The 12741-nt window shown below is 30.6% G+C and overlaps 1 protein-coding gene across 5 annotated transcripts in view; it reads right to left on the bottom strand.

Annotated features, from left to right (window-relative positions):
- Positions 1-12741, bottom strand: part of Hrb87F (Heterogeneous nuclear ribonucleoprotein at 87F) — a 78213-nt gene that overhangs the window by 48415 nt on the left and 17057 nt on the right. For 4 of the 5 annotated variants that reach the window (XR_010881381.1, XR_010881380.1, XM_067275323.1 and 1 more), the window contains exons 3-5: positions 6157-6367; positions 3195-3311; positions 3028-3120 (exon numbers count right to left, since the gene is read on the bottom strand). Coding sequence is in view for 3 of the 5 variants with exons in the window: in XM_067275323.1 (XP_067131424.1) it covers positions 3028-3120; positions 3195-3311; positions 6157-6367 (421 nt within the window). In the remaining 2 variants the exon portion in view is untranslated. The remainder of the gene's footprint in view (positions 1-3027; positions 3121-3194; positions 3312-6156; positions 6368-12741) is intronic. The other variant, XM_067275345.1, reaches the window with a different exon arrangement.

Raw genomic sequence — 12741 nt, 5'->3', positions numbered from 1 at the left:
AAAACTCAACAGATTTCTTGCATAACTATCATACCTGACAAAACTTTGATTAATTATATAGTTGAATCACCTTAAAACAAACACCAATAAAGTAAATTTTGCCATTGCCCTAACAAAATGCCACTGCCACATGAAAATTTTCATGCAATAAAGCAAACAAAAATTTTACCAGAATTTGTTAAACCAAACTATGAATTACCTTCACAACCCCAAGAAATAACCCGTTTCTAATAATGATTTTATTATTCATGTCACAAAGTGAAAAAAAAACAAAATGGTACCATAATAAACATTCTATTTTGAGTAGAATAAATTTTTATTTCCTATTAAGCAAAGATGGGTTCAACCTCTAATTGTCGGGCAATTCAACTTCTAATTTTAGTGGACCATTCACCCATTTAAATGCATGTGGTCCATTGCAAAAACTTGGTTTGAATATTCAGGAGTGCATACAGTGATGTCAGGTTTGACTACTTTGTGCAAAATTTGACTCCTTTTCTCTTGGCATATTTTCTATTTTTCAAAAAAAAAAAAACTTTTAGCTTTGTTTTTTTAACCATTCTGATAAACTGCTCCACTCTTAACCTATTGGATGTTCAAAGTTTTCTCCACTGTGTGTGATGCCATGTTGAATTTTCGTCTATGTTAAGCCTAACAAAAATTACGTGTTTTTGAAAAGAATAATTGTCTGTTGTATCATCCAAAATTATTTTTTTTTATTTTGCACAAACAAAATAGATATATAATAAATGTATTAACCAAAAAAACTATATCTCGAAAGTTAGTTCTAATATAAAAATTATAATGACTAGCAACATCTAGTTTCAAAAATGTTCCAATGCTGAAATGAGCTATCTCGGGTCAACCAGTCAAAGTCAGAGGTTACAACCCCAAGATATGTCAGAAATAACATAGGACAGGTTAAACAGCAAATAATCTCTTCCTCATTTTGTTTGCTTTCTAAATCAGTTACATCATTTATTTATTTTTGTAAATAAATTTTATTTTATTTAACTTTGTTTAGCAAATTAATTTGAAATATAATCTACAGGTTTCAATAGTCTATTAAGCCTTAATTCCTTAAATTATACAACAATGACCCTGAAAACAGTTAATACAAATTTTCAATAAAGCAAAACAAACTAAACTAAATACTGTTTCCCTAGAAATTTGTATCAATGCAAACTAACTAACATCAGAATCCAAACAGTCAAAATTGTGGACAAATGTAGAAATTCTGTACCAAGAAGAGAAAACACTTTTATCAGCAAAATATCTTTTGGAAAGCAGAAGTATCTTGTTAATATACTATCTTGAAAAAGGTAGAACAATAATTAGAAATTATTATGCAACACTTAAAAAATTAAAAACACAGATATAATTAAAAAATGGTCTGGAATAAAAAAGGCAATTTTTCCATCAGAATAATGCATATACAGTAGAGAGTCATTAATCCGAACAATTTTCAGTCGGACTGTGTCGTGCTGAACAATTTTTGATACTAGATTTACTTCTAAAGTATAATTTTCATGTTTTTATATTCTTCAATATATTTATTTTGTTTGTACAAAATAAAGAAATAATTTTTAACAATACAATAGCCTCAATTATTATTATAAAAATTTTCATTAGGCTTAAAAATCGATGAAAATTCAACACGAAGCGACACGCAACAGAGAAAAATTCAAGCATCGGACAGGTTAATATATTTTTTCGTACATAATCGGTTATCCGAACAAATCACTAATCCGAACAACCCCAGTCCCCAACTGATTCGGATTAAAGACTCTCTACTGTAATCATTCAAGTGCTGTCACTACCTGAAAATTAAAAAAAAAACAGTATGATATGTTGCCATACTCCCCTTACTAGATCTGGCAAAATCAGACTGTTTTCTAAACTGAAAGAATTTCTTAAAGAAAAAATATTTAGGCTTTTGCTTGTCGCAAGTACTTTCGACGAACCTTATTGTCATCGTCATCAGGTGAGTACATCATTTACCTGAGAGAAAGAAAACGATGCTGCAATAGCGTTCTTAGACCTGCTTATACATAAGTCTCCGGAAGGTCTACAATTCTCAGTACCCTACAAATCCAATGTAGCACAGTAACTTAGCTCTGTACATTAACCCAGCAGAGGCCTTTCAGCCTTCTCGATATGTTAACACCGCCAACGCCTCCCTCATCAGAAGGGTGTTTTTGCTTTCTTCCACGCAGGAGCTGGCCAACATTGAGTTAAACAACATCAGTTTGGCAGTACACACAGCTGGCTTCTCATGCACAAAATTTATGCATATGCTCAGTAGGGTAAAGAAATCACTGTTTCCAAGCACTATGCTTAACAGCAAGAAGGAGTTTTTGGTGGTTCAAACGTCGTTGCCATACCTCGGAAACCTTTCAATACGCATCTGCAGAATATTTAAGAAGCACAACCTTGTACTACCACTAGCCCCAGTTCCAAGCTTACGCAAGCTCCTTTGCAACGATAGAGACAAGTTCTCCATGCTCGAGAAGTCTATGCCGTTCCGCTGGAAAATCTCAAAATGGGAGTAAACACAAGATATATTGGGGCCACCACCAGAATGCTTGCCAGCCACCTTGCAGAGCACCAAGATGATGTGGCGAGGGGTACGCACACCACAGAACTTACAAGAAAGGTACTTGAACAAGGTTACAACCGCTGTGGTCGCAAGCACTTATGCTCAAGAGCTGTAAAAATTGTTTTCTTCTGGGAATCTCTCCTTACCACCACTTTGGATGCATGCAACGCGCCTACTCTCGATCTGCCCAATGTATGGGTCACGCTGTACAAGTGTTTAAATATTTAGGCTTAAATAATGAGCTAATATCAACTGTAAAAGCTTATTTTGAAGGGCTAGAAAAAAACCACACTTTTACAAAGTTAAAGAAAATAGAACACTATTGCAAGGAGATTATGTTGAAAATGAATATATATTTATTAAATTGTTCGTATTCAACAGTGTAAACTTTTCAGCCCTCCCCTATTATAATAATTTCAAAAAGTTACCAGAGCTTCCATATCCACCTCCAAATCCACTATTTCCAAAGTCACCACGGCCTCCCCAATCACCTCCACCACCACCACCACCTCCTCGGTTTCCTAAATATTTACACATTTGTAAATTTAATATGCCAACTGCAAATTGCCTTATCTAAATAAAGTGATTAACTTACCAGATGATCCTCGTCCTTGTTTCATTTCTTTATTCCTTTTAATATTTTCCATTTCTTGTTTTGATAAAGCCTTCTTCACTTCTGTTCTTTTCCCTTTTAACAAGTGATGTCTTTTCACTAGAAATAAATTTTATTACATAAAATATATTTACTGTTATTTTAAGGTGAATTCATTTACAATGTAATATTAATATATTAGGGCAACCGGAAAGTAATGTCGTTTTTTTACATTAAAATCAAACAAATAAATTTATAACTTGTTTTTATTTTTAATCAATGATGTAATCACCCTCGTTATCAACAACCTTTTGCCATCTAGTGTGCAAATTTTCAATGCTGGATCAATAAAAATCAATTGTTGATTCACAAACACAAGGTGTGTTATTGTTTCAACACTAGGCGATACTCCATTTTATTTAGTTGATTTATTTTTCACTACCTCCCCATGCCAGAAGTGTGTAATTTGCGCACCTGCTGCCTTTTTTATTCAGAAGAATAATATAAAAAAATCAATTGGCTTTTGAGCAAACTACCTGGAGAGGGCATTTCAGATATCATCCAAATTTTCAAATTTTTTGTCACATAGAAAGTGTTGTAGTGATCAGAATAAATGGAAATCTGATGGTGCAATGTCGGGTGAGGCAGTCCCTCCCACCCCAATTCATTAATTTTTACCAGGGTTCATCTTGTGCAGTGCGGTCTTGCATTATCATGTTGCAGAATAATGGCTTTTCTGTTGGCAATCGCAAAACACTTTTCAATTAAAGATTGATTTACTCGATCCAATTGTTCACAGTAAAAGTCTGCATTGACAGTTTGTCCGGGGTTTCAGCACTACAAAATAAACGATTCCACCACACACACAAAAGTGCCTTTTTGGGATGTAAACCTGGCTTAGCAGTACTTCATGGTGATTCATTCGGAGAGAGTCACTGTCTTTTGCATTATCATAGAGGACCCATTTTTCATCTCCAGTGATCTCACGATCAAAAAATGCTTCTGTATCGTGCTGTTGAAGCAATAAGTTGTATTTGGTGAATCGGTTAGCTTTGTTTTCTTCGGACAGATTATGTGGGACCCAAACACCTGCTCTGCATACTTTACCAATCTGTTGCAAATATTCTTGGATGGTCAAGCAAGGTTGGTTAAGTGTTTGACAGTTCCTTGATTGTCTGATACGGATTTGCTTCCACTTCCACCCTCAACACGTCACTGTTTAAAGTTGTTGGTCTTCCTGATTGATACGAGTCAGAAAGATCAAAATTACCGGATCTGAACTTTGAAAACCTTTGGCATTTACGAACGTCTAATGCGCTTGGATAAACATCGCAAATGTTTTTGCTAGCAACTGTTGCATTACTACCATTGTGAAACTCAAAAAGGATACAATGTTGGCTATGTACTGTACCTCTTCTGGTATTTGGCTGGTCATTTCACCCAAAATTGCAAAAAAAATTTAAGATTTAATTATTTACAAGTAAACAAGTCACTTTAACCTTAAAATGTCTTTTGCACAGCTTTGAAGTACATAATGAGCTGATAAATGATAAACAAGTATTGACATGTTCAGATATAACATTACTTTCTGGTTTACCTAATACAATGGTTGTGGTATACAAAAAAAATTTTAAAAAAATCTGTTAATTTTTTAATATAATTCAAAATTTAAGAATTTATAAACTCTTCAGTTATATCACTTCTCTTCATTTGTCAATGATGATCAAAACCCAAATAAAAACAGCACATTCCTATTCCAACTTGCTACACCAATAATTAAAGACTAGACAAAAAAGAAACTTTCTATATACTTGACATCTGTTGCCGATATAATACAACATTGTAAAAAGTAAAAAATTTCTATTTTTTTTGTTGCACAGCAAATCAGTGTTATAATTACAAAACTTGATATTTGTAATTATACAAAATTAATAATAAATAAATTCATTGCCGTAATAATTTGTATCAACACATATTAGAGAAAATCTTTAAAAAGTATGATTCAAATTTGTAACGTACAGTATAGTTGTCAAACACCTTATCCACTCAGTTACTCAGTGTTACTGTTAACATAATACTTATATAACATATTATATAAACAACATGGAAAATTTTAAATTCATTTTTCTTACAGATACTTGAGAAATAAATACATTAAGTGGCTTTACCATGAATTACCAAGGGTAGTAGTAGCATAATATTTATCAAACTATGCCAAATCAAAGGTGGCCATCTCTGGTACCTCCAGTTAGCTTAAATTGTCAAATTTTTTTGTGACAAAAAAAAAAAACTGCAGAATTAATGAATCGTTTGAAAATTTTTGTTACAAATTATGTATATTGTGAAAAAGTGAATGATGACCTGTAGTTAATCAAATTTACTTCCAGAATGTTTAAAAATCATAGGCAAATAGATTCTTAATTTCTGAAACTTAAATTTTGTAAATATATTCAGAGTAATAAAAATAATAAACTTTTTATTTTATATGTAGGACTTCTTCCAATTAAATTTTGGATATTCAAAATATAAAAATGCAAAATTAAAATTTCAGGAAAAAACAAAATTTTTAAATTTAAAAAAAATTATGAAATCCAAACTAAGCATTAGTTACTATATTAATGAAATGTAATCACTTCACGTGCATCTTAATTAAGTATTATCTTAAACTATAAGAAATAGTGATTATTTATGAAATAAATTTCACAAATATGACATTATTAGAATCCTTTCCAGCCCTATAGATGTTTCTCATAAATTTCTATACTGGACCAATACACACAAAATGCAGTTAGCAAATTTCTCACATTCATGTGATTTAAACTACTGAAGTTTTTAATCTTATAATATAATATAAAACAGGTCCCAATGTTACTCTTAGTTTCATTTCAATAACAAACTTTTCCAATAGTACAGAAACTATTTCAACCTATATAATTGAAAATTTCATAAAATAAATATAACTTACACACTATTTTATCTACTGGATCATAATCATCAAATTCAATAAATGCAAATCCTCTTTTTCTTCCTGTTTCTTTTTCAGTAACAATACTGCAGTTTACAATTTTTCCAAACTGATCAAAATATTCTCTCAAATCATCTTCTTCAACATCTTCCTTCAGACCACCAATAAAAACTTTTTTGACAGTTGCTTGAGCTTCTGGTTTTCCAGAATCCTAAGATTTAAAAATAAAAATTAAACAAGTTGAGAGAATTTCTATATTATACTGTGTACAAATTACTTATATATTAACTGCACTTGTACAAGTACAGGAAAGAATATTCTTAAAATTTCTTTTAGAAAGTGTTATTTCTTGAAGATTGTTTAAGAGGATTGAAAGTGTTTGAATACAGAAATTTTTACTGCATTAGATGGTTGAGGGGTTGGTGATATTAATTATTAAAAGGTTTTCTTCTGAATTATTAATCATCATATTAGTAGGTTTAAGTTTCAATCTCAAAACTTTTTTCTAGTTAGGCTTTTAAAATTATTTCACAATATGTTTTAATAAAAAGAGAAATTCTAATGTAAAGGATAATACTAACAGAAATTAACTCCTATCATTAATGAAAAAAAATTTTTCTGAAACTCCCTAATATAATAAAAATTATGCAGATATGTTATTTTACTTTTCTAGATGTTATAAAATAACAAAAAAGTATCATAATCAGTCAAATTTTGATTCCCCTGGTTTTTGCAATTCAATGTTTTGACACCCCAGGAGCCTAAAAACATAAAAACACTCATTACAAAATTATGCATGCATGCACACATCTATTTGGACTGCACTTTGGGAATTTATAAGTCTGCAATTTTCAATGGTATTCATCTGTCTGTCTTTTCTTAATCTTCAAAATGGAGTTAGATGAAAATCAAGACCACTTAGGAGAAAGTTTAAGGGCAGATCCCAATTAACTGTATACATACTTCCAGTTTTGATCAAAAGTCATGTTATTTCAATTTAAAAATTTCTCTGAAATGGAGATAAATGATCAACATGACTATTGTTAACAGGAAAAATATGATATACAAAGATAAGATACTACTAAAATTGAGAGCAAATATTTTAAATTAAATAAATTTAAAATAATGTTGCAATAATTGCCAATGTCACAATAAGTAATTGCTCATTTGCATTATATCTCAACTGGATAAAACCAAAAATTTTGAAATTTGACATGATTATTTCTATACATGGGGCACTAATACTTTTAAAGGATTTAACCAAATAAGTAAGTAAAAATTGCCCCAAACCAAATTGACTTTTGTATATAGCATGTGATTTGTCTTAATATTAAACCATAGTGTACCAAATTTTAAGTCCTTAATTCTAACTTCATATTATTCATCAGCTTTAGCAGTAATATATATAATAAACTCACTAATCTGGCATACCCTTCAGCATCATCATCTATATCTGTGCTTCTGTTTCCATGAAAATGTTAGTCACATTCAGGGTTTCTCATTTCCCAGTCTTTTGCTTGTCCCAAGATTCTGGGAAAAAGTGAACTGTTTCCCGGATATAATAAATTATTTTTAAAATATAAAAAATATCTTAAAATCGAATGATATAATTATTTTTCATTTTTCAAAGTATTTAATATGTTCTGCAACTTTCAAAATCATAATAATAATAATAATAATGCAGTGTAAAATATATATTAAAAATTAATTTTGAATCATGTAGAAATTTTCACAAATAGAAAAAATTTATTAAAGTTTGTTGGAAACTGCTTACAACAATATTACTCACTGTAAACTCAATATTACTCATCTGTAAATTAAAATTACAGGTGAATAATATTGAGTTGAAAAATTTAAAGAAAAAAAATGAACTTAGATCAAACTTCTAAGTTAGAAGGTAATTTTTGCTTTTTAAATAAAACATAATACAAATTATTATTGTAAATTTTTATAATAAGATTTTAAAAAGCAAAGATGATCAATCAATTTGATTCTTATTTTACTAAAGAAAAGTCCTGCTATTGAGAATGCCCTTTTTGATTCAATTGATGTGGATGGAATTGTCTTTAATGCATTTAAGAGAAGACAAATGTTACATGTTTTTTTCACCTGTAGCTTCAAAGATTTTTAATTCGTTTTCAAGATACATTGCAGTACTTTTGCCGTCTAATATTCTTGATTTGTCTACTACGACTGTTTTAATAGCTGTATCAAGCTTACAGCCCAATATAATTTGGCAGTTCCTTTAGCTTTAATAATCAGGTTTATGAAGAAAAACTTCGTACTTTGTACTCGTTTGTATCCTTGCCTAATTTGCACAACCTGGAATAATGAAGTTATTAAAGCCACTAGGCATAGTTAAAATTAAGACAGCATCAAAACAATTATTTCAGATATTACAGGTTCTGACAAGTAAAGAATTTTCAAAGTCCTGTCACAAATAGGCTACATATTGATTATTGACAATCTGTGACAAGCCATAATAAGCAAAAATTTAAAAAACTACTAAGCAAGCTTAAAATTAATAAATTCAAATGTACTCTGATGGTTTGTGAGTTAATTATACTTTCTATTTGCAAAATTTCCTCAACTTTAACACAAAATAAGAAAAAAAGTAAATTTTTAAGAAATCTGAGGAATTTCCCTGAATATTTCCCAGGTTAAAAAAAACAGCCGGGATCCAGTTGGAGAAACCCTAGTCACATCACACACCATTTTCCTGTTTAGTTGGTTTCATTTCTGCATGCTATATTATTTGCCCATTTGCCTCCAAAAAAAATTGGTACTGAAGGGTGACAAGTCATGTCATCCATTGCTTTTAGGCCTATACACTATACTCTGGCACTGCTCTGCAAGGAACGACCAGATTAACAAGAGTCCACTGTACAGTAGTGTTGTTTATCCGAAAGCTGATCAACCAAAACGTTGGTTAACCGAAAGTTTTCCAGTTGGACTGTGTTGTACTGAATAAAATGTTTTTGATACTAAATTAACCTAAAGTATATATATTTTTATATTTTTCAATATATTTATTTTGTTTGTACAAAATAAAAAAATAATTTTTAACAATACAATAGCCACAATTATTATTATAAAAATTTTTGTTAGGCTTAAAATCGATGAAAATTCAACGTGTAGCGACATGCAACAGAGAAAAATTTCAACATGGGATAAGTTAATATATTTTTTCATACATCAGTTATCCGAAAAATAAGTTATTCAAACAACTCCAGTCCCCAATTGATTTGGCTAAACGACACTCTACTGTATTAACATTTCCTGTAGTTGTTTTACAACTTCTTAAAATAAAAGCTTGATAGAATTATCGATTTGACAATAAATATACAGGTGAGTAAATTATTTAAATATGAAATTTGCATTAACTTTTAAAAGTATTTTAATAAAAAATAAAACATCTAGGGTTTAAGCAAGGAAAAAATTTTCTGTAGCATTTTGGCTAATTTTACTAAAAAAGTTGTAGAAAAATTTTAGCAACTAGCTAACATTTCTCATCCATGGGGCTGCCCAGAATAATACACAACACATTATTGTTTAAACACTTGTTTATTCTCATAGATACTATACATTATTACAGTGTACTGCACTATAAATATAACCATAAATCTAGTGTTTCAAACCCACAAGTATCATATACTATTGAACAATCCTTCTTGGTTTTGATTCACACCAGCCAACAAGCAATGAATAAAGATCAAACTCCCATCGTGGGGCCATTTATGGAGACATTTAACAAATTCTGATATTTTTTAATCAAGACAGTTTCCAATTGGAGTTTTTTAAATGTCATCTCACCAAAACCTTTAACACTCAACAATGTGCACTGGGTATAAAAGAACAAATTCAATAACTAACTGTTAAAAAAATGTTATTAAAAATAATTTCTAATATTAAATATATGCAGAAACTTTCTGAAAGATAACCTCCACTGAGACTAATAACCATGTTCTATCTTATGTAGTCTGTTGCTATAACAAGTGTAACTAAAGTGTTTTAAATTGATCTTTATATCCTGATTAAAACAGACTACATAAAATGGAACTTAAGTTATTAGTCTCAGTGTAGATTATCCTTTGAAAAGTTTCCACATACGTTTAATGAAAAAGTCTGCCAATTTAGTTGTGTAAATCGATGTGTATTTTTAATATTTATTATGTTTACTTATAATGATAAATGCTTGAAAAACACCTTAAATACTTTCTCAGCAACACTTTTAATTTGTTTAAACAAATGCCAGATAGTCGAGCAGTCAAAGTGGCATCCAACTGCTCTGGAGGACCCAGGATCAAATCTGGATGGATTGAAAAATCCCCAGGAATTCTTTTGGGGTGGTTTGCCCAGATATGACGGCCCTGTCCCTCATCACCCAGTTAAAATGGGTTTGCTAAAAAAAGCTCTCTTAGTGCCCATAGGACAGAGTTAAAGAACAATGACAAAAAATTGTTTAAACAAATGCTTGACCCCTTTTCACAAATCTGCATCAGGTTAACAAGATGATTTGCATTGTTTAAGAAGGCAGTTCAAATCTTTTTATTAAACATGATGCAGACATGTGAAAAGGGTTGAAAATGTTCTTTATAGAAATTAAAGTGTTGCTGAAAAAAAGTATTTAAGGTGTTGTTCAGCCTATATAGAAGTGTTTTTAAATGATAAAATGACTTTCCCATTGTAACTAACTATTAAAATTGTTCGCACTAAATTTACTGCTGAGTTTAAAAAATTGATTTTTCAAGATGAATAAGTATAAGCATTTATTTGATTCTCCTTTTCCTTGAATAAGTACATACAATTGTACATTTAGAAAAACCTGGCACGTGAATTAACTCAAAACTTGGTTAACTTGCATTGATGATATTCGTTTGGCTCGTTGCATCATTTGCTAAACCTCATTTAGTGTTAAATACAATGGAATTGTGAGCCTGGAGTTGACAAAAAATTTTTCCTAAAGAATTTTTTTCTTTCGTCATAAAGGTCATAAAGGATATGATTAAAACTTTTCCCATGGCCTTGCTTCCTTGTTTAAGGTGACACATCGAATGTGTCACTGGGAAGTAATGGAAAATTTGCCATTGGACCATAGAACTAAATAGTATCAAAACAGGGTAAGAGCAGTGAAGGGAGGACCCCAGAATAAAAGAATGAGTCCGATGATGCAGCAGGGAGTTCGTCATCATCATTAATTTGCTAGCATTTGTGCTCAATCCCCTTTCAATACCATTTAAGTAGCCATCGACCATCTTCTGCCCTTCTAAAAACATCAAAAGACTTCCATCTTTTTCGATTCATCGAAGCTTCTTTTGAACCACATTGCGGACCAAGAGTACATCAATTTGCCAACTCCAAAAAGAGACCAACTTCTACTAAGGTATTTATTGATGCATGAACGATTGTAAACTCTCTCTCATGATCAGGGACCCATGGTATTAATGATAAGGGTTAGTTTTTTCTATAATTATACAAAATTAGCACCAGCTAAGCATCTTAACCAACTTCTGTATATTATTTCTTTGTAAATAAATGAGTATTGTTAATTGTTAAATTCATAGTAGGGTGCACTTCTTCCAGTTGTCTCAGACCATCTCCATCCTGGGCCAAAGAACCTACACACGCAAAAAATGAAAATAACAGTTTCCGTGTGTGTCTGTCCTGATGAATTTGTCATCGTAGTCATCAATGACATGATGTTGACCCTTCGGCAAAGTGGTGCCGAAGCATAGGGGGCACTTTATGCATTATCATAGAATTATATGGCATGCCAATTGTGAGAAGCATTAAAAAAAAAAGTGTATCTTTTCATTACCTTTTCCAAATTGTTGCATCATCCAATTAAACAGTTTTCAAAGATGGCAACCTTAGATGACACAATGGGATTTTTTTTTTTTGAGTAAAAGGGAATTAGCTGTAATTTGTTTGGGGGTAGTATTGCAATATTAACTATATCTGCAATAAGATTACAAGTCTACTTTCTACTACACAATAAAATGTGTATCTACATATAAATGGAGAATTTGTGATTATTTTCGAATCACTGATTCTGGATTTTCCAATCACTTTCCATTCTTAAGCTTGATGGTTTATTAATTAATGAATGCACTGTGCTCATAATGTAAATTGTTAATTTTTCTAAACTAAAATAAACATTTAGAAAGTATTCAAAAGAATTGGAATCTAGTTTTTGGCATTATCAGAATTGAGAGGAATTTTGATATTGTCCCCTTGCTAGTTAAAACATCTTAAAAACTAAGATGTTTTAACCATTTGGAAATCGTTAATTTTTTAGTGAAATGTGCCAAGAAAGTTGTCACTAAATCTAAATTCTTGTAGCATTTTATCAAAAAACTAGTAACAGTTAAAATCCTAAAAACATCCAAAGCAAATTTTCAGAATGAATAAAATTCCCTACAAAACTCTTAAATAAAATTTGTATCTTTATCAATACTTATTATGCAAGAAATTTTATAATGGAAGTTTTCATTAAATAATAATGTTTTTCTATTAAAATAATAATTTGTTTCAAAATTATTGGCTAAAGTTCAGTATTAGAGAGAGCATAAAAATAATTCCATT

This window comes from Centruroides vittatus, unplaced genomic scaffold (genome assembly GCF_030686945.1).
Source record: "Centruroides vittatus isolate TY-2023 unplaced genomic scaffold, ASM3068694v2 contig_1154, whole genome shotgun sequence".
In the NCBI taxonomy this organism is placed as follows: Eukaryota; Metazoa; Arthropoda; class Arachnida; order Scorpiones; family Buthidae; genus Centruroides; species Centruroides vittatus.
This window is presented reverse-complemented; position numbering and strand designations above follow the sequence as displayed.